We start from the raw sequence: 26,172 nt of genomic DNA, 5'->3' as shown, positions 1-26,172 counted from the left end.
CTTTTTCTTTTTGGTGGTTACGTTTCGGTCCTGTTTTATTTATTTTCATTTCCTTTCCCGAGTGCGGTCTGCCTTATCTGGATCATACCTTTAACCCTCGGTAAATTATAATTAACACTTTCACGTTTGACCTGTGTCTCGGATATCGCGGGTTTTTTTGTGCTGTACACAGCATTTTTGTAATTCTTACAAAAACAGTGCGTTAACTTGAAGTGCGTAATTTTTAACATCATTCGGTTCACCAAAGAAATGAGATATGTGTTGGAAAAGGTACTCAACATTTAGGCTATTGGATCATTATATAATACAAAGATGATTAAAGATGGGATGTAATGTACAACCAAGAAATTCATCAACTTTCACAGTTGGGAAAAAAATATTTCAATATATTCAACAATTAGCCAAACAGAGTATCTTAAGAAATACCTCACACCAATCCCAATATGAGTTTAAATCTCAGGTCCAGGGTCTCCAACATACCTCATAACTTTCAACATATTACGAAAATCAATTATTAACCTACTTATTACACAGAAAATTCACAATAAACTACCCTCCCTTAAAGATATAAACATTTGCTCTTGTCTTAAAATTACTATCCACATATTATTATGTACAATAATAAGCACTGGTACAACATTGGCTTGGGTACAAAGTTCACAACTGATTAGCGCCAACAAGTCCTTTTAGCAATCGGCATCTATCACAAACTACCAGGCCAGCGTGTTGCCAAGCACGACAACTTTAACAAGTTTAACTAACCGAGACGGAAGGAACGGAGCAAAAGGAGAAACCGGTCCGAAGCTTGATGGTTTGTCGTTGGCTTGTTAGGTTGCATATTGGTCTAGCATTTTGCTGCTTTGGCTGCAAAAACCTCACCCCTTCTGAAAACGTTCCACACCCTTTGGATCATCGAACCATGAGCAATGTGAACTCGGGCTGTCCATGCTTCACCATGCTTTACAAATCCAGAACCGTACAACCGACCATATACAGGGCCGCCCGGTTCCGGTGACTCGCACTGCAAGCATTAAGTTAATTGCGGGAAAAAGTTTAAATTAGTTTCGAAAACTGTTCAGCTTCGTGCGCATCGGTGCCTTCGCCTAAGGCGCAAGGCGGTTTTCTTTCGTGCATTTGAGATCCACTAACACACACGGAGACGGGTGCAGCACATATGGGTTGATATTTTGGGCGATATGTGCTTCCGAAGCATTAGTGTCTAGTGCCACAAACCAAATCCACCCTGTACCATTACCAATCCACCCACCGACACGAGCTTGTGGGTACGAAAAGTGTCAATTAAACGATGGTAACTTAATTCACTTCAAACGGATCGACTTTTACAGGGTTGAGCGAAAAGAAAAGTTAGGAAAAACCCGGGAGCAAAGATTTCGATGTGAAACGAGCGCTTGGGAAAGTTTTCTCCCAAAAACAGATAACCCACAAAACATTGCCTGTCAGTTACATTATGTCAGACACCTTAACGGAGCATTAAAATTGGACACCAATCAGCCGCTATTTATTTGACGAACTTCTCTGTGCCCTTTTTGAGGGGTGGGGGACACATGCATTGAACCCGGCCTTAGAGGGGCGGCAATGCTTCATAGTGGAAAATTTAATTTATTTGCTAATGTATGCTAATGGGAATATTAATGTTGTCGGGGAAGTGTGACATGGTGGTATACTGTGCTAAACGACAGTTTTGTTTTACATTTCATTTGACCATTATTCGCCCCAAAGCATTTCGTCAGAATGCTACAAAGGGATGATGATTGAAGCAAACACCTCATTCCGAACCGAGGGCATAGTTGTGTTAATTAGACCAATGCTAATTAGGTAATTAATTTACAGCATGTTTTTTGGTGTCTCGTCGTTTTGTGTTTTTCCTTTTCGCTGTTGTTGATATGTTTTGCTTACAGTCATTAATAATTGAATTATCTAATATTTATAACGGATAGCTTCATGTACATGAATATTGAATTGATGACTTGAATGAAACATTTTTATTTTGTTGTATTATTTAAAATTTACAATATGCACACTGCTTTAAATTACCATTTAACAACTATTCTCACGTTTAAATCTCCTTTAAAGGTGTGTCACTCATACACAGAAAAAGCTTTTTTCTATTTAGTTGTAGAATTAAAATCACCAACAGCCGGACATGACTTAAAGAAAAGTAAAAGCCGATTGTTTGAGCTTAGATGCATCTTTTTCTTTCTAGACAAAATTCCTTCAAACAATCAAACACAACCACGGAATCAAATACACAAATCAACCAAAAAGTGGCTTTCAAATTTAAAAAGTTTTGACAATCGCTTTTCCGGCCAAAGTTCAACAATAAAATTTCTTTCGTATGGTTTTCATTCCTTCTTTTTCTCAAGATCATATCTATCGTTGTTTGCCATAGTTCACTGCCTGGGAAAACGTTTCACACAGATAAGAATGCTAATATTGCTTTTGTTACCGTTTCTAAGTGCAACGCAAATCAAAATGACATCAAAGCGGGGTTAAAAAAATATTATCAATAAAGTTTCCTTTTTGAAACTTATTCAATTATCGCACTCGAAACAATGCATCAATTCCACTGGACGCTTAAAGCAAATGTGTTGAATGAGTCTACGGCAATGACATTTTTTGTTCTCTACATTGAAAGCAATCGAGAAAATTAAACAAAACACAAGCACTTTTCCAAAGAAACGTTTATAAATATGCATGTCGATCTCGTATAAAGGCATTAGAAGAATTCATTATTAACGCAATTCAATTGCATGAATAATTCGAATGAAATAATTCGGAATTAATTTTATCCCCTATTTTCCGTCTAAATTTACGTTTCATTTTGACATTAAATGAATGTAGAATACATATTAACTTTATTAAATACTTGCAAAAAAAACACGGAAGGAAATTATTTTAATTTTTCCTCTTAAAGCTACTGCGAGCTATCGATGGCTTTCGATGTGCAAATCGAGCATATCTACTGGTAGAACCGTTCCTAAATTCAGGCCAACTCGGAAGCAAACATATAATTTATCACTATCGATTATGTGCAATACAATACAGAAACCAATCGGCAAAACCCCCAAACCCCCATCAGCAACCACCCGTCGGGCACGCACGGTGCCGATGAAACTTTTCCTGATCTTCATTTACAAATGGAATGAAACAGGCAAAGAACACACATGAGCCTGCCCACCGGGCACACAAGGATCAAACGCATCAAGCCAAAAGCAAACATCGTTTTGCTCAAACGCAAACACACATGAGTGCCTTGTAACGCATTGAACTATGACTCACTAGCGTATGTTTTGCCTCCCAACCCCCCAGGAAGGAGTGGCTCTTGCAAGCTTTTCCATTTTTGCCATCCCAGCGGGAAACCCCAATCTGTACCGGAACGTTACATAATTCAATCCTTCAAAGCGATAAAGTGTGCACAAAGATCGTGATTTATTTTTCGGCATTGCCCGATTCTGTGCGGTACACCGTTTTTTGATGTACCGGATCGATTTATTGCCGATTTGAAAGCAAACAGATTCTGCCATTAGGGGTGATGCACGACGACACACACGGCTTTCGAGATTAAAGCTCACGTCACTTTCATTTGTCACTGTTCAATGGATATTGATATATTTTGTCACCAAATTAATTTATGTATAGAATGCTAATCAACCCCTTAATGAATATGCAGGCGAATGGGGCCATGGAGTAGCTGCGCATTCGGTAAACTGCTTACTAGTGGTACGAACGCCCACCTCTTCTGCATTTGTTATTTGAAGCATTTCATTAATCACAATGCAAAAATAATTATACAAATCGCATCGTTTAACACTTCTAAATGAATCAATGAGTAAATGAAACGATACACATTCTCCGCTATCGCTAACAGTTCTTCAGTAAACCGATGGTGAATCGTGACGGTGAAGGAAATGTGTTAGAAAATTATTCCTCATTTCCCATTATTTAGTTAAATTTCACCAGCTTTAGTCATATAAATATTTTATTTATTTTTTTTTTCATTATTGAATCACAGCTTTATGAAATAATTTCATTTTCTGGGTGTCCAGTGCCATAAATAAACATTTCTGTAGTGAAAACAGTGTTCAAAATACCATCCTCCAAGCTCCATCGTTGCGATCTCTCATTCGATTGAAAGTAACTGCAACCAAACAGATTCATCCGTGAATTAACTATTTCCACCAAAAACGGAAAATGTTTTGCACCGTAATCGACACAATATTGGTATTATCCAAACCCCACTATTAGTGGCTTGGCAGGGCATACACATACGTTACAGCCGCACTGAACGTGAAGCATACACAATCACCTGATGGCAATTACATTATCCACCATCGTCCGAACGGCAAGTAAATGGTCGAAATGGAATTGCAATCGAACTTTGGTCGAAATTTAATTTTTGACAGTTTTATACGCCACAATTATATTAATTGATGCCATTTGTTCTTCCACTCCGGCTTAACGTAATAAAGCAATATGAACAATGGGTTGGATCGGCGCTGTCACTAAACAGATTGAACCAAGGTTTAGTAATGTACATAAAAATTCCTTATATTATGCATTTCTGAGGCCGCATTATTGATATCATTTTAAAAAACAGAGAAAAAAATTAGTTTTATTTTATGTTACCGAAAATCTCCCTCCACTTGCGAATGCCCCGGAGGACTTTATCACACTCGAAAACGGGTTGGATTATTAACCCGTACGCAGGTACAAGCAAACATACATCCGGAACTCGTTTTATCCTTCCGCTGGATTATAATCTTCCACTTTGATAAAACGCCCGATTATCCGTGAATTGTTTTATTCACGAGCGGTGTCGATGCCGTTTGGCAAAATGGACGATTTTCAGGTCATCAGCGGCAGCTGCACTCAGCGTAAATGAACTGACGGAATAATATATGCAGACAACTGTACCGAGGGGAATTCTCTTACTGTATGCATAAGCAAGAACTCACATAAAACTTTACAAGAAGCAGTATGTGTTACATATACAATTTATTAAGTACCCTTGAATAGATTATCGATTGTCGATTTAGTTCGAATAACTACTTTATTTTTTATTTCACTCTATACTAATAAAACTACGCTTTGTCGTCTTATCACTATAACACTAAGCCATGTTGGAATTCTCTATCGCTTAGTGAGACTTTTTTGTTGTATTGAAACAATGTTTGTGTTTTTAGTGAACCATCGAATGCGTTACCGCCTTTTCCATGCTATTGCCAATGGACGCACCAAGTTGTTTGTAGACCTCGATGAAACGATAAAATGGATGTGTTCGTTCGTTTTATTAATATCGATCTTTCTCTTTCTCTCTCTTTCTCTTCCTTTTTATTTTCACTTTTCCCAGTGCGGATGGAGAGTACGTGGTAACAACGCTAACGAAAGCCATCCTTCATTATACCGGAAAAGTCATCTGGACCCCACCAGCGATTTTCAAATCATCGTGCGAAATCGATGTGCGTTACTTCCCATTCGATCAGCAGACTTGCTTCATGAAATTTGGATCATGGACGTACGACGGCAACCAGGTAAGTTTTATAGAGAGGGGAAAAAAGTCTTCAGTAATATGCCTGAAGCTAAAATTTACAATACCTCAGACATTTGCAATAGCTCTACAAGATAAAATGTTTTTTTTTAAGATTGCCATTTCTTACTATGTTTGTAACAAGAACTACAGTTTTTACTACATTTTTTAAACTAAGTAAAGATATTATGTATGGATCGGTCACGAAAAGAAACCTTATTCCTTAGATTGTAATCAACAATGTAAGGTTAATTAAACTTTAAATGATTAATTTTCTACTGCAATGTCGCCAGTAAACAAAAACAACGTTTGTGACGTAATTTACTTCAAGCATCCCAACGCAACTCTGTCCAAGGTGTCATTCTTTTGCTGTTGTACCAATTGCACTCGAAAAACCACACATCAATTATGCAGTTTTGAGTTTATTTCGAGATGAGAATGTCTGAGAATGTTCTTGAGAACTTAATTAGTTACAGATTTTATGTCTTCCATTTGTAGTGGTAATTATGGTATATTATATTTTAGATTTCTTCACGAAAATACACACAATTTATAACGTTTACGGCGTGATCAGAATATTCTAATATTCCATAATAAAATACAATTGAGTTCTTTGTGACCCAGCCGATAAGCATCCATCACCAATATACATCTATTTGTTGTATAAACAATAGCTACGAAACAAAAGCATTTGCTAGCTTTTTTTCCTACATTGAATAGAGAGCAACACACAAATCTAAAAGTGTGTGAACAAAACTTTGCTCCATGAACGCCGTAAAGTATGCCTCTATCAATTTTTACAAGCAGCAGCTGTCCTAATCCATAAACTTTGCCTCTTGATGGAACCATCCCTATACCTTCTTTTGCTCCTTCTACTCCTCTTCCACAATGCTTCTTATCGAAAAAACAGAAAATTATGAAAGCGATAAAAGTGATAGCAAGAAAACATAAACAAAAACCTGATGATGAACTAGGTCGCTGTCAACGAGCCAATGAGTTTTGTCAGGGGAAAATTTCTGGCTTTCTTCTGGCGGGTCCTTGATGGATGAATGAAAGTTAGCAACGGCAATGGCTACCGAAACCACTTTTCCATTGGCCACACTGGAAGGGGATGTCCTTTTTTTCCTTCTTCTTCCCTGTTTTTTCTTTGTGTCCTTCAAGTCTACTCGGGCTAGTGGGTGGTCTATGGTGAGGGATTGTGGATTCTTCTTAAGCCCTTCACCGGGACATAATTTGCCCTCGAGCCGTTTTGGGGACTGAAAAGCAGTTGTACCACGTTTTTCCCGATTTCCATCTCACACATACCCATCCATTCGTTGCCACTCTCGACCGTGTCCATTTCGTTTTCCTCCCTCCACACACTCTCACTCTCGTTATTCTCTACCTCGGATTCAGACGACCGGAACAGCGAGCACACGATGGAAAATTAATAACGGCGCTAAAAGCAAAAATAAACTTCTTATTTTGTCAAACAATCATCGCACTGTAGCGAAGTGGAACGGAAAAGTTGATCTGCCCCTTGCAAGGGAATGACGAGAGGAAACCCCGCTTCAGTCCTTGTTGGTAGTTAATTTTCTTCACCAGCCCGAACAAAATCAACCAGAAGCAGGAAGGTTGAGTGGATGTTGAGGTTACGGTGGAAGACAAATTTTCCCCACCCGTCGAAACGAGTTACCGAAGCACGGTGAATGGTTAAATTGATTGGTGAAATGATTGCGATGAACGAGCAATCGATTTGTACGTACATAGTGGCCTTGCGGTTCTGCCAGAAACGTCACCATTAACCATCATCGGTAGCGGTGGCGTGTGTTGTGTGGACGATTTCCAAGTTAAAAGCACGGGTGGCAACCGTTCCCATCCCACGGCCATGGATGTTTGTGCGTGCCGTGTGCGGACCGAGTCTTCACGATTAGAGGGTTTTTGTGGCGTTGAAATGAAAATATTTGCCATTTCCCATTTCATCACCGTAACCGTTCAATTTTTCTCCGAAGCCGTCCCCCGCCAACAGTTCCCTTCTCGGATCTTCGTGCGCACTGTTCATCCTGACTTCTGGCGTGCCTACGTACGTACCGAGTGCCGCATCGCTTCGCATTCGCGCGTTGTGTGTATTTTGCTGTTGGCACCAAAACAACACGTCCAAAACCTTGGCTTTTCCTCCCTATTTTTCCCGCAAGTATATATCCACCAGCCGCCAGCTGCCCTCAATCGAAAGGTTAAAAGGCTTTTGACGTACACACAGCCGGGTGACAAATGAGGGCATTGTGCAAGAAACTGGTGCGCGTTGATTTGATTCGCGTTCTCAACAGTGCTACACAAACAAGCATAATTTGTTGTGTGTACATTGGAAACCGGTGGGCGGCAGTCCCTGGCAGTTTTGGTTTGCTGTTTCGCTAGTTGAATTGTGAATTGCGAATGTCAAGTTTGTTTGCCATCGGAAGCATATTCATATGGATTGCTGTTGTCAAAATATGTCCTCCGATAGCAGCACAACACGTGCGCGCTCTGTGTGCTTTCCAAGCGTTTTATCGATTGAGCGTTAAGTTACACGGAAGTCTGTCACAAAGATAAAATGAAATGTTTGAACATTGAAAAATAAAGAAAATTTCATGTGATTACAGTTATTTTGATATTTTTTTACAATTTTTACATTTTGAGAAAGAGCAAAAATAAAAGCTTAAAAAAACCTCAGAATCTTTGGAGTTGTTCAAATAACTTCATTAAATTGTAATTTTTGAGAACGAACTACAAATTTTTTAGCATTTTAAATCTTTTTCTGAGCGATATTCATTGAATTTTTCACTAAATAAAATTACTACTAAATTACTACTAAATAAAATTACACTACTAAAATTACTATTGATGTATCCTTTTTGTGCAACAAGCTTTAAACTGTTGAAGCTTAAAGCTTTTCCGCTGTAGCCCCTTTCCACAGCTACGTATGGAAACAGAACCGATTTCATTACGACTGCACATCAACCGCCCAATTGTGGGTGAACAATTTTCGTTCAAATATGAAATAAATACCCTTCAAGTGTGAACGACAAAATTGACCAGTCACCCGAACAAAAGGCCATTGCATTGCAACTAAAAATAAAACCCCCAAAAAAAATGTATGAACATCTTTCCGGGCCCCGTGTTCTTAAAAGGGCACGCTTACGCTACAAAGCAAGGCCGCTAGCCATCACGATGGTTACACGGTGGCGAATGAGACAAATTGACGAAAATATGATTTTTATACTTCTTCCGTTTACCGTTCCTTCTCAATTCACCGGAGAGCCACCGGTGAAGAAGGCAAAAAAAACGAATCATAAAACCGATGCTAGACGATAAAAAACCATCGCCATCATGAAAACCATGCGACGCCGGAAAAATGTTTCCCGCTTGAGGTCTATTGATGGTAAAAAAAAACTTCTCCTTTCCCCGCGCCAATTTCAACCTTCAGCGTTGTCTTGTTTGTTTCCATTTTCCATCACTTTACCACTTTCTATGTCAGCCAACAAAAAAAAATTCAACTTTTTGCCCTTTTCTTCGCGCATCTTAAGGTACTTGTTTTATGTATTTTTTTTTTCACTCTACTTTGTTCCTGCATCACTTATGCCGGTTTCAGGAATGGCAATAAAATGGTAGCGGAACGGAGTGAAAATGTATCATTGAATGCAGTGAGAGAGGCAAAATAAAAATGAGGAAAATGTGGTTCTAGTACGCCACCATTGAAGAAGGCTCGTGCGTAAAGCTCACCCAAGCGCACCTTTTTTGCCCATTCCGATCGGCTTCGACTGATGGTTGATGGGTTTCTTTCGCGAATAAATGTGTGTGCACCATACCGCACCATTAGCATAACCGGGCCGAGTACCATCGGTATTCGCAACCCTAATGGATGGGAACTTTTGTTTTTTTCCCCCTCATTTCTATTTGCCGTGCAGATTTGAATCAATTGCGCTGCAAGGCAGAGGATATAAAACATAATTCCTGGTGAAATGTAAATCAATTCACGGTTCAGTTTCATGGGTTTTCGTACCACCGGAGGAGTTGAAATTTCGAAAGGATAACGACGAAAATGGAAATCTTGTTGGGGGGGCACCAACTTCACGTCGCAGTCTTGATCGTTTGGAAGTTATATAGACTGTTTCTCTGAATTTCTTTCACGCAACCACTCCAACAGACAGTTAATTTCTTTATCAATGAATAAATATCAGGTTTTTCATTATTTTGAGAGGACCATTAGCTTCATGATATCAAAACATTGGGAGTTTAAGTAGGGCGATTGGTTGATGTTTGGTTACAGCTACTTTATCAACTATTATTATATGTTTGCCTTGCTAGAGTAATATTTATTTTACTCATAATTTAACCTCCAACTATTTGTTGGTAACATAAGGAATACACAACAAAATCTAGACATATGTTTGATTGATATTTCGCAAGATAAACATGTTTAAATGGATAGCACATTCCCATCAAAAAGTTTCTTCCCTTTTTTTCTTTGCTTTCGTGAGTTAATTATTTGTTTATCCTGACCAATCGTTCCATGATGGTACCATTATCAAAAACCCCTCCAAAAACAACTACTACCACGCGCTACCATGGTCCAGTAAATTTGTATGCCTCCCATTACACAATGCCTATCGCAAAGTTGCGCAGCGTGTGGTGAGGATCAATGCTTCAAATTAGCACCGAACCGGAACAGCAGAATAACTTCGTAGCAGAGTCTTTTTTTGCTGTTGTTGTTGTTGTTTGTGTTTATGCTATCTTATATCCGGTCTCTGTTTTGCCCCAAAGCGAACACAAAGTCCCAAGCTTTTTGGACGAGTTTCGCTTATCGGAAAAGCTCCATCGTCATAATTTAATAAGTTTCTTTGCGGCACATTAGTTTCCGCCCCGGGGTCGTCTTTGTTTTGGTGCTTAAAAAGCGGTTCAAGCGTGTTTTTCTGGGGGGTTTTTCCCCCTCTATCCACCAGTTTCAGTGTGGTGTTTTTTGTGGCTTCTCGCTAGCTCGCTGTACGATAAGTAAAAAGTTGATGATGGTGTGTAATTTGCTACCGGGAAACTGAGACCCCTGTTTACAGATCTTTTCTCTGTCGAGCAGATCCTGGGTGTCGTCTGTTCGAGTAAACTCACGCTTTTAAAAAAAACCGCTTGATTCTGGCACGGGAATGTCCTTCACATGATCTCTGCCTTCACCGGCAGTTAAGTACTCTGGCCATTTATCGCGCATATCTGATGATCCGCTTTTTCGACCAGCTGAGCATTCGTAGAGCTTGACACTGACTTCGCTGTCCCCAAAAATGCCCCCCAGAATTGCTTATCGTGTCACATCTTGTCGTATAGCATATTTTAGGCGTATGTTTCATTTTCTCATGTTCTCCGTATTGCCTTATCGCAGTTGCTTTTGTTTCTCAATGTTTCGCGAATTAGTGGCGTCGTCCCTTTCCACATCAATCGCCCATCGTTTTAAAACGTAGAAAAGATTGTTGGAAATTGAATTTACTGCCATTTTGTGAAAAATATGCGTAAAAATAAACTTACTACCCAACAACAGCGCAAAGCAGCGAGTTAATGCACGGTTACGTTTCACCATAATGCGAAAAGACTTCGCGAATTGGACTGTGATAGTGTTTCATGCGTGATAGTGTTTCATGGGGCGGTCCGGTGGTGCATGTGATAAACGGCGCCAGTCCACACGGCCGGACCGGGTTCAAATCCCATCCGGACCGTTCCCCCGTAGCAAGGACTGACTATCCGGCTACGTGGTAAAATAAGTCTAGTAAGCCAGAAATGGCCGGCGTGACCTGTAAGGTCGTTAAGCCAAGAAGAAGAAGAAGTGTTTCATGCGTAAAGTTTCCGGAGTTCTAGTTAGTTCCCTGAAGTTTGCACAGTAACTAGACGAAGTTACGTTTGTGTCGATGCATTACCCTTTTCAGTATTAAAACAACATCCGGAAGATGCATCTGCATTTTCTCGTAACCGGCACCCAATAAAGTCTTACAGTAAAGAAGAAAAAAATCCAAACAGTTCTTTCTCTCCCTTCTGGAATGCTTTCACTATAGCTTCAAACAGACCGCTTTCTTTGTGCTTCCTTGCTTGGCAGGCTAGTGGCGGCAGCATTATTTATGCTTTCGTGTTATCATTAAATTGCATCTGCCCGTGTAATTCAATTCAACTGCTGAAGCGGTCCCCCTGTATCGCTCCCTCGAGAATGCTAACCTCGCCACTTTCGCCGCCAGAATGTCCACAAGGAATAGCCAAAGAAGGGCGTCTCCGAGCGTCTGTTACAATGTCGGTGTCTCTCCATGCGAACGCGTCAGATCTGCGTTGCAGAAGTCTGAGTCGGAGCCAACAAATTTCTTTGTCTCCCAACTTCTCACCAAGGAGTGGCAGAGTTCTTCTGCTCCGTACGTGGTGTGCAGTTTGTGCATCTCAAAGTTTCTCAAAGCTTTGCAAAGTCTCTAAACGCCCATTCAGGCCGAAATGCCAACGGTACAAGATGTTTGTAACATAAAAGAGCTCGGCTGGGTTCCGGAAGGTTGCAACCTTCACGGTTACGGTACAATGCCAGGCATCCGCGGGCACAGCCATGCAATATGCAAATGGTATCACATTAGGTATATTGAACTTTTATTGAACAACACACAACAAGGGCACACAACGGGGGAAAGAACGATATTGGCCGATACACTCTTAAATTGAATTTCGCCCCTTTGCGAAAAGAAAAACTGTTCTAATATTAATGCAATAAAAGTGATGCATACACAAGATGGGGAGCAAGCGAGATAGGAAGATTGGTGGGATTTATTCTTTCCCCCCTACGGTGCTACGTAACTCGTCCATCTTCGTAAGTAAACTACTCGCCGTAAACGATTTGAATGCCACGAGTTTTCATGTTCGAAAAGCTTCATCCTAACACTATCCGAAAATCCCAAGCCCCAAAACAGACGTCGCCTCCCTGTATTACACTGTTAATCAAATGAAACGTACTTTACCGTACGGTCGCGGCATAAAACTAAGAGAAAACTTTCATTTTCCGGGCGCGAACACAAAGCGGAGGGTCAGGGAAAAACACTGCACGCAGGTGAAGATGGGTTGGTGAATCGACATAAAACAACAGTAAACTTCACCGTCCGCACAGCACCGAAACGAACCCCTGAAGAACCGAGAACCGTGGCTGGTGGCGGGTTTTGCCACAATCGCTTCATTTATCAGCGTTAATAAATTATTGTGAAATTTTATTACAACATTCGCGCTAAACTGCAGTTTTATGTACCACACAAGTACACTTTATTACGCGACCGTCCAACATCGGAACGGGGAGAGCAGTAAGTTAGGATTGCCACCGGAAGGAAACCCGAAACGTATTCCGTTCCGTTCTGGCGTCTTAAAGGATGTACATCATAAAAACGGTCACTATCGTCGTTTGGTTTCGGCTTCTTCTCCTTACGTACGATAAACGTTGCGTTTGTGTCTCTCGAAATGACTATCCTCCGAACAGTAATCCGGACACTTTGTTAATGGGTACTACATTGCCGACCACTTTGTTGACGGAGCCAAGCCCTTCGCCCAGGAACGAGCAGGAAATTGATTTCAGTGCCTCCAGCTGTGCCCCAAAGATGGATAGTTGACAAAATCTGTAACCGCAATCATATGGACCATTTAGTGTCGCCTCACCAGTACCAATGCTCGGGATTTTTTTCCCTTCCTCACCTGAAGTCATTACCCACAGAAACTTGTTCGCCGACCTTCACGAACGGTGTACCCTTGCTGGAGAAGCTTTTGAACACGTTGTCCTGATGCATGCTGCTCATGTTAAGGTACGCAAACTTCGCAATAAACGAAGCAAACGACTTCCGTGCGTTAATGTCTTTCGTTGATTTGAGGGCAGCTGATATGGTCGGATTGCCGAAGACATCGTGCGTGTCGAACAGAATGCCCAACTCATCGCCATGTGCCACCAGTCCATCGTTAGCTCCATTTTTGCCCGTCTTAGCTACGATCGGAAGCCCGGACAGGAAATCGCGCCCTCGCGTATTGTCCGAACGGTGTTCGAAGCTGTACACGAAAGCTTTCGAGCTTTTGCTCCATGCCTGGGCGGACACTACGGCGGGTAGGTTGAACACGGCATCGGTTGTCGCTTCCATCAACTTACCCAAAATCTGTGTCGTATCCCAACCGCTCGGTATCTCGAGATACTTATCCAGGTTAAGAACGCCCCCGACGCTGCCTAAGCTCTGTACGCTTTTCTCTACATCTAGAAATCCTTCCAGTCCTATCAATGAGGTCGTTTTTTTGAGGAAATTCGTAGGTCCCTTAAACACAGACTGAATCTCTTTCACTAAAAAGTACAAAGTAAGAAATTACAGTACTTCCATTGCGTACACGGCTCCCTGTCAACACTTACCATCGATCGCATTTGCCGTTTCATCTTTCGTCACACCGATCAGGAGTGGGATTTTGGGAAAGTCCCCAGCGAGAAGCATTGCCTCCGGTTTGTCTGTCAAAAGTCCCAACAATCCCCGCCCATCATCCTTCTCCTCGACGACAGGATTTACACCAGCCTGTGGAGACATTCCGTTGATAAGCTTTTCGCCACTGAAACGCTCAGTTTGTAGCTCCGAATCCATCAGCACGATCTCCTCGGTGGTCCTGTCGCGCAGACACTTCATCACCTCGGTTTCATTTCCAGCCGCACATCTATGGCGCATTGTAGTTTCCTGGTACGATGCTTGTGGTTCTCGGTCGTACGAGTTCGGTTGCACAGACGAACCTGACATAGCGACCACACCGGTGACGGAGCTGCGTGCCATAGTGGCCGATGCAAGTACCATCGCAGCGGATGCTCCCGAACCATGTCCGACCAGCTTGATCTGTGCCGGATCACCTCCAAACCATCCAATGTAGTCCTTTATCCATCGTACTGCCGTCGCCATATCGAGCAGTGCCAAATTACCGGACACGTCACGGCTACCATCGCCGATCATGCCGAACGATCCGAGCCGATACTGGATCGGTACGAAGATCACTCCGTTAGCGGTTAGTGGCTCGGCACCATACTGAGATGCCGACCCATATCGGTAGCCTCCACCATGAATAAACACCACCACCGGCAATCCCGTCGTCTCGTCCGGCATTTGTGGTGTGAAAATGTTCAACAGCAGACAATCTTCGTGTCCAATCACTCGGTACGGATTGTCGGATTTCGGCTGTGGACAGGGTGAACCATGACGGGTCGCATTAATGTCTCCACTCAGATGCCGATACTGGGGTCTTGCGAAACGGTTCTGCCCGGTAGGCGATTCTGCATAATGAATGCCCAGAAACGAATAGAGTCCCGTTTCGCGATTTCTCAATCCTTCGACTCGGGCCGCACGGCCACCGGTTCGCACGAACACAACCGGATCATCGAGCGGAGGTGTTGCTGATCGAATACCTCCAACAATTGCTTCACACGGTATCACGAGCAGACCAAGAAGAAGCGGCACACACAATCCAACGCTTAACTGTACGAAAACTTTATTCCGCGCCATGCTGATGCTTGAGTTCTTGACCGAACCTAAACTGCAACTGCTGATCGTAGCTGCTGGTTGTTGCTATTCTTTCGTTTATCAGTATGCGATCCTGTGGGTGAAGCAAAAAGTTTCTATGTCTTTAGTTTAAATGTATTCAGAATTTTTATTGAAGGTTGATAAAAAAAAAATCTGTCCAAAAATTTAATAATTTTCAAGTGTTGCTTTGAAGAAATTATATTATATTAAAATTATTATTTTCTTTTCGAGGAATGCTTTGGTAACCCTTCTATTTATCTGCTTTATAAGCTACTTCGCTGCGAGAACATGCAGTGAATGTACGTACCCTTGGCTTCCTTATTATCGTTTCCACGCATGAACGAAGACCACTTCTTTGGTGCGATAAACGAATCAGCAAGTGTTAGCCTACAAAAGTGTCCGAAAACAACGATTCTACGCTGATTTGGCTAAAAATAACCGCTTTCGCGCATTCGTTCCATTTTATTGCAAAAAGATCTCCCCTTTTCCGTACGTGTGAAAGTGAAACGGCTCCAAACGTTACCCGAAATGGCACGAATTGCAACGCCCCAAAAAATGCAAAACGTAAATTGAACGTAATAAATAAGTACAAGCATTCGAATAAAACCGACCACTTGCCGACGCTTTCCACCATCATGTTTTATTTACCTTGCCATTTAAGTCTTGCTCCTAGGGTTGCGTCCCCTCCCCCCATTCTACCCCGCTCCAAGAACTCCAAAAACAAAAGTTCAACTATGTACAAATCGCCGGCAACTATCCATCGCTTTTAGTGGTTCGAGATTCGTAGCGTTGGCTTTCGTTCGCGTTCGGAGCCAAAGCTTGGTGTAAGTTTTTTTTACGAGTCTTTGCTTCTCCTTCGGTCAACTTTTATTACCCAATTCCCTTGGACCAGACAGGGCTCATCACCGTATACCGGCCGCATGCCGTCTGTAAGAGCCTCGCTCCAGATTCCGGGGTTATCACGATACGGACAAGATTGTTTGCACCATACGTTAGGGACATAGTTTTGTTTTTATTGTTATTATTGAATCCTGCATGTGTATGTATGTATGTGTGTGTGAATGTCTGTTCGGTAGCACACAACTTCCGCTAGATTTGGGCAGTTTTATTATGGAACATTTTACTTCTCGACGAAGATCGCCAAACGAGTCACCGGGTGGATAGAACCCAAGCGGTCGGTAAGAATTTCAGCCAAACCAGACGAAGATAAGCAGCCTATTGCACTCGTTAAGCAGCTCATTCGTACCATGGCAATTTATGGTGTAATCAGATAGCACAATAAATACGGAATTAGAAGCGACATAAATAAAACAGTCCACCATCTATCTATCCGATACTATCAGATGTAAAACGAAATTAAAAGGATTGCCAATGTCAGCTACACATGCTTATATTGCGCTTATAGTGGATATATCGCGATTGGACAGAACATGTCGTACAATTAAGCGCAATGGATCACAGACACATACACCATCTCTTTTCAACAATTCTTAAAGTATTCCAAAGTACTTTACCGACACGTTAAATTCCATTCGTAACTTAATGCTTCCTGCATTAGTAAGATGTGAGTGTGTTTTTCTGAAATCAAATTTTACGATAGTCTATTTTCCAAACACAAGAACAACCTCCAACCAGCTTCACTAGATCGATCAGCACCTTAGCCAACGCTCCGTGCTTGTGTTGCATGTTAATAATTCATCCCGCTAGAAACCACCCTAAAAAGGATCACGCCGCCTTCCTGGGTGTTGGGCGTTTGTTTTCCAACCCAAAAACCGACAACCTCCGAATGTCGCAACATCGACCAAACGCAAACCGATCGTATGGATTATTGGAAATCATTCCAAATCCAATTTGCCAGCTGAGTACTTCTGGTCCGGCCGGGCCATTCTCGGCTTGGGCAGACTTCAAGAATGCCACTCCGGGGAATCGCTCCAACGCTCCTCGATTTGTCATGATTTGTAGAATGCGAAACGAATCGAAATCGGGCCAGCCGCGTGCAGAGAATGTTATCGCCGAGCGAAGAAGCCCTTGGCCGTCCGCCCTTGTGCCGCACTTCAAAAACTTCCCAGCACGGGGGACGGGACGGGCCCATTCGCATGTGTTGACACATGCAGCCTTATCGGTGGCACTCTCGAAACGTTCGTGAAACAACATAACTTCAATGGCTATTCGCTTCCACGTCCATTCGCACCCGCGCCCACCCACTAAAACTGTGCTGCGCGATGATGGTAGGTGTGATAAGGCAGGCAGCCGCTAAGATAAAGGCACCAGTTTCATATTCATGAAACTTTATGATTTCCGGATCCCTTCCGTCAAGGGCACCTCCAAAATTGTGTAATGCTGTTCGCCAGCGCGCCAACGCTCGGAATGCGACCTCATTTCGAATGCTCGAATTCCTACACAGACGCAGACCCTTCTCCCCTTTTTGTTGCTGCACCCGTTCTGCTCCAATCATGCCCACATTGCTTCCTCCTCTTACCCCTCCTTTCCATGCCACGTGGGGCCGGATGGTGGCGATTTTCATAATTTCATATTTGTATGCATGGAAATTGGTTCCCATTCGGTGCGAAAAGTCCAGAGATTGGCAGGAAGCTTGCGGAATACCAAAGGTCAGCTGAGGAGCGAAGGGGAGATTTGTGTTGGCAGGTGTACGGAGCCCAAACAGAGAGAGCCCCTTCTTCCTTTGCCCGCTCCGACAGCCATACAGTTATGCCGTCCGGATGGAAAGCATACGGTACCGAACACAATATACATTTATGGCTCACCGTCAGATCTAGCCCCCCTACCCGTTACGGAAAGGAAGCATCGTCGGCAGCATCTTAAACGTCTCCGATGTTTGAAGGCAGGTATGAGAAAATATGCTGCTGTACCGTTGGCAGGTAGTGTTCTGGCACGCAACTAAAAAGGGGTTCCATTTCAACTTCAACTCACAATCATTTGTCAGCTGGAACGATCGTACCACGAACCACACGAACGGATCGCACATTTTATCAGCATACGGTGCGCGATTTTTGGCTGTTGTTCGCTTTGGTATGTGTGTGTTTTTTTTAAGACGAACAAATCACTACCTCCTGACTTGCTATTTTTCGCTTCAGACCAACTCCAAAGCATAATGTTGAACGCGGTCCCGGAATGGTATGAATGCCGCCATCTACAAAACAATCCCATTCAAAAGCGTGCAATAATACAAGCTGATAGCGTATTTTACGATTTTCGTTCAACCCAGTATCAGAGACGAATCGAAATTCATGTCAACATCATTCGTATCAATTGCACCCACTGCTAGCAGCTGTATAATATAGATAAATAAAAATCACCACCAGACCAATATTAATGACAACAACACTGGGCCCAGTACTGACTTTTGGGAAATTGAAAAATTTTGTTTTCTTTTTCCAACATGACCAAAAAACAGAGAATAAATGTATTGATAGAAAAAAAAAACTCGACAAGACCACAACCGAACAAGGTTCTTCAAATATATGCACCCCCAAAATACCCCATAATCTGTATGGCTTAAAAGTGATAAAACATTGCACCGATCCATCAAGCGACACCATGTTACGAATGAGATAACGAATTGAAAAATGATGCAGAAAAATAGAGAATAAGGTGTTGTTTGATGGTGACAGCCAAAAACCAAATAATGCAAACAAAAAAAATGCTCATCAACATAAAACATGTCCCCAATCCCCTGGACCCCTCTCTCTGTGTACGGCAGCATCATTGACAACTTGACGATAAGAATGACCCTGGTACGCATGAAGAAATTTCCACCCACCCGATCACCCAGCAGTTGTCCCGCAGAAATAAAAAAAGTAAAACCCCTGCTACGCATAATTTCACAATCCTTTGTCAATGGGAAAACGGGTACGTGGAAAATGCGAAGTGGAAGTAAAAAAATAGACCGCTCCATTTTTTACTTAATTCCGAAGATTTTTCTACCTTTCTTACTTTGATCCTTTTTACTGCTCTCTCTCTTTATCTCTCTCTCTCTCCCTCTGTTTATCGGTTCTGGAAAGGATTGATAAAGTACGTGTGTTTATCGTGGAAGGAGAAGAATGTGAAAACCAACAAAAAAACATGGAATCTTTCAACCCCAAAAAACCTAGTAATGGGACCCAACTCCTCGAAAACCTGGAAAAAGGATAACGCACTAGAATGTTGGACAGCAGTAGTATCGCTTTTCGAAAGGGTCTAAAACACTGCAACAGTGTAAAAGTGTTTAGTGTGAAATAGAGTTGGGAATGTGTCCCTTACTCTGCGTGTGTGTGTGCGTGTGATTGTGAGTGCCCCTTTTAAGAGTTATTGGGAACGAACTGAAGCGAACCGGGAATGAAGATCCCCAACATTCTTTCCCAAAAATGCTACTCGGACGCCGTTTTGCCGACCAAAAAGGAAAAAAAGAAAGCTTTTTGCTGCTGTGCATCATTTTATTCCCTTTTTAAAAGTGGATACCGATTCGCCTGCAAGCTTCTTAGCCATTTCGGGATGGAACATTGGGAACCCCAATGGAGAATGTGGCAAAACGGCAAAACCTGGCAGTCAGTTAAAGAATGGAAAAAACCCATTCTAGGGACCTAGGACTTATGGCTGAAAGATATGGCATACACACATTGATATCCTGTCCTTTCGTCCTGGGTCGTTTCGATTTCTTTATGTTGCGTTTATTCGCCGCCTGGTCTGGTCTGTGGCTTCTGTTTCGCCTTTTTTGGTCACCACTGTCTATGTGTGCGCTCGGGCTTTCTCTTCGACAACGGACACAGGAAGGCAGCCCGAAGACGAAGACCCATTTTCGTAGCGCTTCCGTTCCACTTTCCCGGAGCGGAGATTGAAACCGTAGCACAGTTTTTCGGCCCATTTTGGGGGGGATCACCTGGCTGCGTACATTCGCCCCATGAAACCTCACAGATTGGGACCGTGTAAAACAAATAAAAGTGAAGATGAAATGGAACATAAAAATTTACGACACTCGGTAAATTGAATATAAATTCGAAGCTAACTGTACACGATCCAAAGGTGGCAAATGGCAATGTCGAATGGCAATGCCTTGACACACACACACACACCCAATGGGTGGACCAGAATGGGGAGGGCAGTGCGGTGTCCAAGTGAGTGTAGATAAAATAAATTGCAGCTCAAGATATCCCTTTTGGATGATCCTTTTCGAGACACCGGGCTTTAACTCGATGAGCACGCCATGTGCCCAGCAGTCATCAGCTCTTGACGAGCGCCAAAGTGGGTAAGTTGAGAAAAGGAAAATAGAAGAATGTGGCAGCTTTCTTCAGCAGTGGCATCAAACAAAAAATCACAGTTCTTGCGACCTGTACGATTTTTTACTGAAGGGACAGCCGGATGAGTGGTGATGGCGAGTGCCACGTCCCGAGCTACGGTTAGTTTTTCATCGATCAATCACCTTCTGCCGGTGATGCCGGTGTGGTAGTGATTGCTTTCATTCTCCCCGACACAACACTGCACCCCGAAGCACGATGAAGTCTCCCTGGGCCGACGTTTATTGATTCGATCAGAATCTGAAGAAGATGAAGGTTAATGCTACTCACTAACCTTCGCTAACGTATGCCCACACACTGACAGTTGATTGAGTGCAATCGTTTGCGATCGAATGTTTATCTTATGTCATGCCGAATGGTACACACCGGTCTTCCGCTCTGTTCCCGGGGGCAATCAGGATGGGCTGCAGTAAACTGCACCGCATCATTGGTGCAGTGAAGATGTGCTTGCACTGGCAGCAGATGTATTTACTTTGCATTCAGTGTATATTTGTTTTCTGTGACAGTCGCATGTACTTGCAGGCGGCTACGCCATTGGATAAGTAGTTCTACACCGAGAAGGGAAAACTACTTAACGGAAGGGAATCTGGCTTTTAACATGCCGCTGTCAACGATAAGATGCACCATTGATGGATAAGTAATGGGATAAGCTTTCACATTCCAAACGCAACTTGACATTGATGCATTGAATTTACTAAACTAGCTCAAACTTTTAAAACTCTATGCATTTCATGTGCATTCTTCAGCAAATGTTGAGCGAAAGAATCGGGGTTTATGGAATATTCAAGTTAAATAATCATCCCAAAAGTATCACTTTTTTATTTTTAATCGTATAAATTTATTCTATAAAGCATTCCGAAAGAATTTTTAAAGCTCTAACATAAAATGCTTCTTTCCAACAATGTTCCAATAATGTTTGCCTGTATAAGGCCTTAGTCTATAAAATAGTTTGTTAAAGAACGTCTACAAAATAACAATTATTTGATCACAAAATCTACTTTTACTCCTACTTTTAGTTTTAAACCCGAATTCTTTTAATTTACAATATTTTTCAAAACTATTTCTTAAAAGTTATGTAAAAATTAAACTCGTACTTTAAAGAAACTGTGCGGTTAAAGTGAAGGACATAAAAGATTTACATCGTTTAGTGGCATGCACAACAATGGCACACCGCACCTTTACGTTCTCAATAGCGGTGAAACACCTTCCAATCCATTATTTTATCGTTTTACCTGTCGGTACAATCAAGTGATTGGTAGTGCACTGGAATTGTCATTGCATTGTTCAGCACACCCATCACCACGGCACCATGGTACGGTAAGCGCGCGTACAGCTTCCGGTTCAGGCACACATAAATCTGCAATGTTTCCCATGTCCGAGTGGTTCCATTTACTAACAAAAGCAACAACAAAAACATCCATCCTCACCGTTCCGTTCACTCACTTTGACCCTCTCTCTCTTTATCCATTTTGCCACAGATTGACCTGAAGCATAAAAATCAACTGAACAACAGCGACAACATGGTGAAGATTGGAATCGATTTACGCGAGTACTATCCCAGCGTGGAATGGGACATTCTTGGCGTACCGGCAGAGCGCCACGAGAAATACTACCCATGCTGTGCCGAACCGTACCCAGGTAAGCGTATCGACGATGCATTGTCAGAACAAAAGAATGGCCGAGAGCAGAAGAAAAAAGTCATCCACATACTCATTCCCCTTTTCTAGCAAAAAAAAAGGTTCCAACACACGGTCCACTATGGGTCCTGTTGGCTTGTCCGCCATGCAGACGTTGCACTGTAATTCGGCATCGTGCACCTTAACCTCCAATAACCATTTTCTTCATCAAACTGTCGTCTCGCTCGACCGGACACATTTAGCTGCACATTCTGCCATCGCCTATTTTTTCTTCTTTGCTAGTTCCGTTGCACCGATAGCACGGTTGGCCGTTGGGTGCAAGCAATAACCATCGATTGCCGCATACGTTGCACTCCACAACGATAGCCCATTGGAGTGTCTTGGGTGTCATTTTAAATGCTGCACCCCATTGACTGGCCGTGCTGGTGCGAATCTATATTGCAAAGCACCCGCTAACACAGTGGCTACACAAACGCTTACGTTTTCCTCCCGTTTTTTTTTGTTTTGGCAGACATTTTCTTCAACATCACATTACGACGCAAGACACTGTTCTACACGGTGAACCTGATCATACCGTGTGTCGGCATCTCGTACCTATCCGTGCTGGTCTTCTATCTGCCGGCCGATTCGGGTGAAAAAATTGCATTATGCATCAGCATCCTACTGTCGCAAACCATGTTCTTCCTGCTGATATCGGAAATCATCCCGTCGACCTCGTTGGCACTACCGCTGCTCGGCAAGTATCTGCTCTTCACCATGATACTGGTCGGGCTGAGCGTCGTGATCACCATCATTATCCTCAACATACACTACCGGAAGCCGAGCACTCACAAGATGGCACCCTGGGTCCGGAAGTTCTTCATACTGCGCCTGCCCAAGCTGCTACTGATGCGAGTCCCGAACGATTTGCTCAAGGTGAGTCCGTCGACCGATTCGATACGTTTACATACGTAATTACATATCCTTGCAAGCGAGGAATAAAGTGGAGCAAAAAGAAGGCCAGTGGAGCCGTGGAATGATTACCTTTTCTTGCTACGATAAGATGGTAAAAGATTTACTGAATTCCATTAACTACTAATACAGATTATCGTATCAAGCGCATTTAATTTCTACCCTACTTAATGACAGCTTTAATTGCTCATTATCGATTCCTCAAGAGATATATTTTAAAGTTGCGATTTTCCAGATATTGAAGATTCACATTAGGAATTGTTCAGATCAATGTGACCATAGAACAAACCGGGAATGAACTGGATATTTTGGCCAATAGGTCTTCAAAGACTCATCAAAAGAAAACTGAATAGGATTATCCCACTTTTCTTATAAATTGAATGGAAAAGAACCTCCCACGTATTGACCAAAAAGGCTTGGAATAAATTAAACTCCTTGTAAGAAGGTTTATTTGGAAATCTGTCCATTTTTCTGCAAAAGTTATCAGGCCTATTATATTTCATTTAATCCAGCACAGTATTATGATATTTATTCTAACTCTTGCTGTTTTAAGAAACAGAAAATCAAAAACAAAACTTATCTCAGCTTATCTCAGTTGTTGTGTCTACTGTGTTCTTGCAACTTCACCAATGTGCTCTTCACCCCTTTTTTACTCGTGCAGGAGCTGGCAGCAAACAAGATTAACTATGGTATAAAAATCAGCAAGAGTAAATTTGGTGCTGCCCTGGCCGCCCACTCGCAAATGCAACCCAACTCCGGTGGTTCCAGCCCGGACTCGATACGGCACATGCAGGGACGACCAGGTGGATGCAACGGACTACACTCAACGACAGCCACTAATCGGTACGTATGCTTTACTCCGTGTTAGAGGCTAGGACGATGGAACGATGTTAAGTTTACAGTTGAGTTAACTGTAGAACGGATTATACCGTATGAAGGATTAAATGTTAAGAATGGAGAACGTTTGCTGGGCTGATGGAGCTTAGCATAAGTGCTTTGCGGAGATGTGAATGTATTTAAATACTTTCTTTTTAACAACGTTGCGAAAAGATTCAACATTAATTAACTATATACAACACGTGTGGCTATTATATGTTCTGGATTCTGCTATTGAAACCACAAAGAAAGAGCTTCAGTTTTTGTTCCAACTACCGACACAAATGACCATTGCTCACCAGCCTCGATCCGATATCGACACGATTGCCACTAACACGATAATTAATCCTTGGCAATATTTTCATCTTCACCGTCTTCGGCACTCGGACCGGAGTTGAGCATGGATTGAGATATCCGGTACCACCGTACAAAGAGTGGATTGCGGCCCAGTCCGTAACGTTTGCACGCTCTTCGGATCATTCAGTAAAAGAACACGCCATACAAAGATGCAATTACTCTTGATCCCGCAAGGGAACTACATTCACGTGCGAATACTTAACTCCAGCTCCACGTGGAAGATTATGATTCACCGCCCAATGCCCAAATGTCTCGATCGATGCTGCCCCGATTATGGGTTTCTTTAATTAGTCAATCGCCATATCGTGTCCATTCTTCCCATTCTTGGTACTCATCCGTGTTGCAGGTTCAGCGGGCTGGTCGGTGCGTTGGGCGGTGGGCTCAGTGGGCTGGGTGGCTACAATGGGCTGCCCTCGGTAATGTCCGGACTGGATGAGTCGCTCAGTGACGTCGCACCGAGAAAGAAGTATCCGTTCGAGCTGGAGAAAGCCATCCACAATGTGATGTTCATACAGCATCACATGCAACGGCAGGATGAGTTTAATGCGGTACGTATCTTTGTTTCGCGTGTTTGTGGCTTTTCGTATGATTTCGTGTTTCTTTCGTATAACTTGATTTAAGCAAAACTTTCTGTAAAACTTTTTTTTTTGAAATTCGTTTTTCATATTGCTTACCAGTCCATGCACCTATTTGCTTATTGTCTGCATTGAAACATTAGCAATAGAAATTAAATTTAATGAAAATTGGCGATATGGTTTTGCGGTGTTGGTCACACATCAACAACACCACAGAAGCCACAAAAGACAGATTACAATCAGTTCCGCACAACGAAAACTTTCTTTGCAGGTTAAATCTAGCATTTGCGTTCTACCATATTGTGACCACAAATAGGCGACTAATCTTCTCGTGGCAATCCTCCAAGTCAATCGTAACAGATAGACCAAACAAAAAAAAAGAACACCCCACACCACCCACAATCGAATCGAGCTGCGGACAAATTCATTTCCTACCTTTTGTTTCAAAAGGAATCTTTCGTCTTGCTTAAAATGTTCCCGTCCCGTGTGTCTTACTCGTGTGTCGTAAGTTCATTTTCTTGGAGAGCAAAAAAAAACAACCTCTCTTCCAAAGAAAAAGCTCCGTTTTCGCCTCAAGAATCAGGCTCACTAATCCGATCCCCTTTCGATACGGTATCGATGTGGAAAGACCCGACAGTTTCGATACGCTGGTATTGCTACTTTCTTTGTTCTTTTTTTTTTCTTTTGCTCTCTTTTCCGAAGAACACATTCTTCGAGGTTTTCTCGAGGTCCATTATCGGGGAAAATTTATATCCACCCATTCATTTACCGCCACCATCGTTAGTGTCATTGAATTTTGTACTGGCCGTTACCGGCACAATCGGTCTTTACGCTTACTGCCGCTGTAAGCTACCCCGTAACTGTGATGGGGGGGAAATCCCTCCCACTTCCCCCTCACCTCACCTTTCTCCTTGAGGAAACCTCCAAGGAAAATCGTTTCACATCCGCATACTCCACTCCGATGCTAATGATGATTGTGTTTTTTTGCTCCTTTTCATATCTATGGCTGCCCTTATCGCGCTCTCTCTCTCTCTCTTTCTGGTGCTTTACCCCAAATGGAATTTCGAATTGTGAAAATTGGGGGTCAACAACAAAAAAACCAACCAACACAAAACGTCTTTACTGCACCGGCCATCGGATGGACAAAATAACAACAAAAAACCTACATCAACAACACAACTGCACGGCGGCAAACGGAATAAAACAACTTTTTGACCACAACCAAAAAACCCAAAATGCCGTACCGGTTACCATCGAATCCGGGACACCGTTCAACAACCAAAATCTATCGTTGCCCCTAAAAAAAATCCACCACAACAACAAATAATAACAATATTTTCCCAAACGCTACTAAACGCAACTTTCTTAACTACTTTTTCGGTGGTGAAACGAATAACTTGT

The 26,172-nt window shown here is 42.5% G+C and overlaps 3 protein-coding genes across 4 annotated transcripts in view; 1 reads left to right on the top strand and 2 right to left on the bottom strand.

Moving 5' to 3' along the window:
• Nucleotides 1-26,172, top strand: part of LOC125764698 (acetylcholine receptor subunit alpha-like 2) — a 36,938-nt gene that overhangs the window by 8,757 nt on the left and 2,009 nt on the right. For both annotated transcript variants that reach the window (XM_049429209.1, XM_049429208.1), the window contains 5 exons: nucleotides 5,372-5,552; nucleotides 21,854-22,013; nucleotides 22,524-22,927; nucleotides 23,625-23,806; nucleotides 24,543-24,744. In XM_049429209.1, coding sequence (XP_049285166.1) covers nucleotides 5,372-5,552; nucleotides 21,854-22,013; nucleotides 22,524-22,927; nucleotides 23,625-23,806; nucleotides 24,543-24,744 — 1,129 coding nt within the window. The remainder of the gene's footprint in view (nucleotides 1-5,371; nucleotides 5,553-21,853; nucleotides 22,014-22,523; nucleotides 22,928-23,624; nucleotides 23,807-24,542; nucleotides 24,745-26,172) is intronic.
• On the bottom strand, nucleotides 12,795-15,066 carry LOC125764692 (carboxylesterase 5A). The gene is made up of 3 exons (XM_049429199.1): nucleotides 13,941-15,066; nucleotides 13,247-13,874; nucleotides 12,795-13,170 (listed from the first exon to the last, which is right to left on the bottom strand). Exons 1-3 carry the CDS (start codon nucleotides 15,064-15,066, stop codon nucleotides 13,020-13,022), a joined length of 1,905 nt encoding a protein of 634 aa, XP_049285156.1. The 3' UTR covers nucleotides 12,795-13,019.
• The window catches only part of LOC125764706 (acetylcholine receptor subunit beta-like 2), a 54,745-nt gene continuing 43,625 nt past the window's right edge, over nucleotides 15,053-26,172 (bottom strand). The window contains exon 9 of the mRNA XM_049429239.1: nucleotides 15,053-15,157. Coding sequence (XP_049285196.1) covers nucleotides 15,053-15,157 — 105 coding nt within the window. The remainder of the gene's footprint in view (nucleotides 15,158-26,172) is intronic.

This window comes from Anopheles funestus, chromosome 2RL (assembly GCF_943734845.2).
Source record: "Anopheles funestus chromosome 2RL, idAnoFuneDA-416_04, whole genome shotgun sequence".
NCBI lineage: Eukaryota > Metazoa > Arthropoda > Insecta > Diptera > Culicidae > Anopheles > Anopheles funestus.
The sequence above is the reverse complement of the archived record's forward strand: the minus strand, read 5'-3'. Positions and strand labels throughout refer to the sequence as shown.

What these genes read in the sequence shown, in the direction of transcription:
- LOC125764692 (XM_049429199.1), bottom strand. Translation starts at nt 15,066, where the DNA reads ATGGCGCGGAATAAAGTTTTCGTACAGTTAAGCGTTGGATTGTGTGTG. An exon ending in AACGGCAAATGCGATCGATG is followed by an intron (nt 13,875 to 13,940) that starts GTAAGTGTTGAC and finishes TGTACTTTTTAG; the next exon opens with TGAAAGAGATTCAGTCTGTG. An exon ending in TCTGTGGGTAATGACTTCAG is followed by an intron (nt 13,171 to 13,246) that starts GTGAGGAAGGGA and finishes TTGCGGTTACAG; the next exon opens with ATTTTGTCAACTATCCATCT.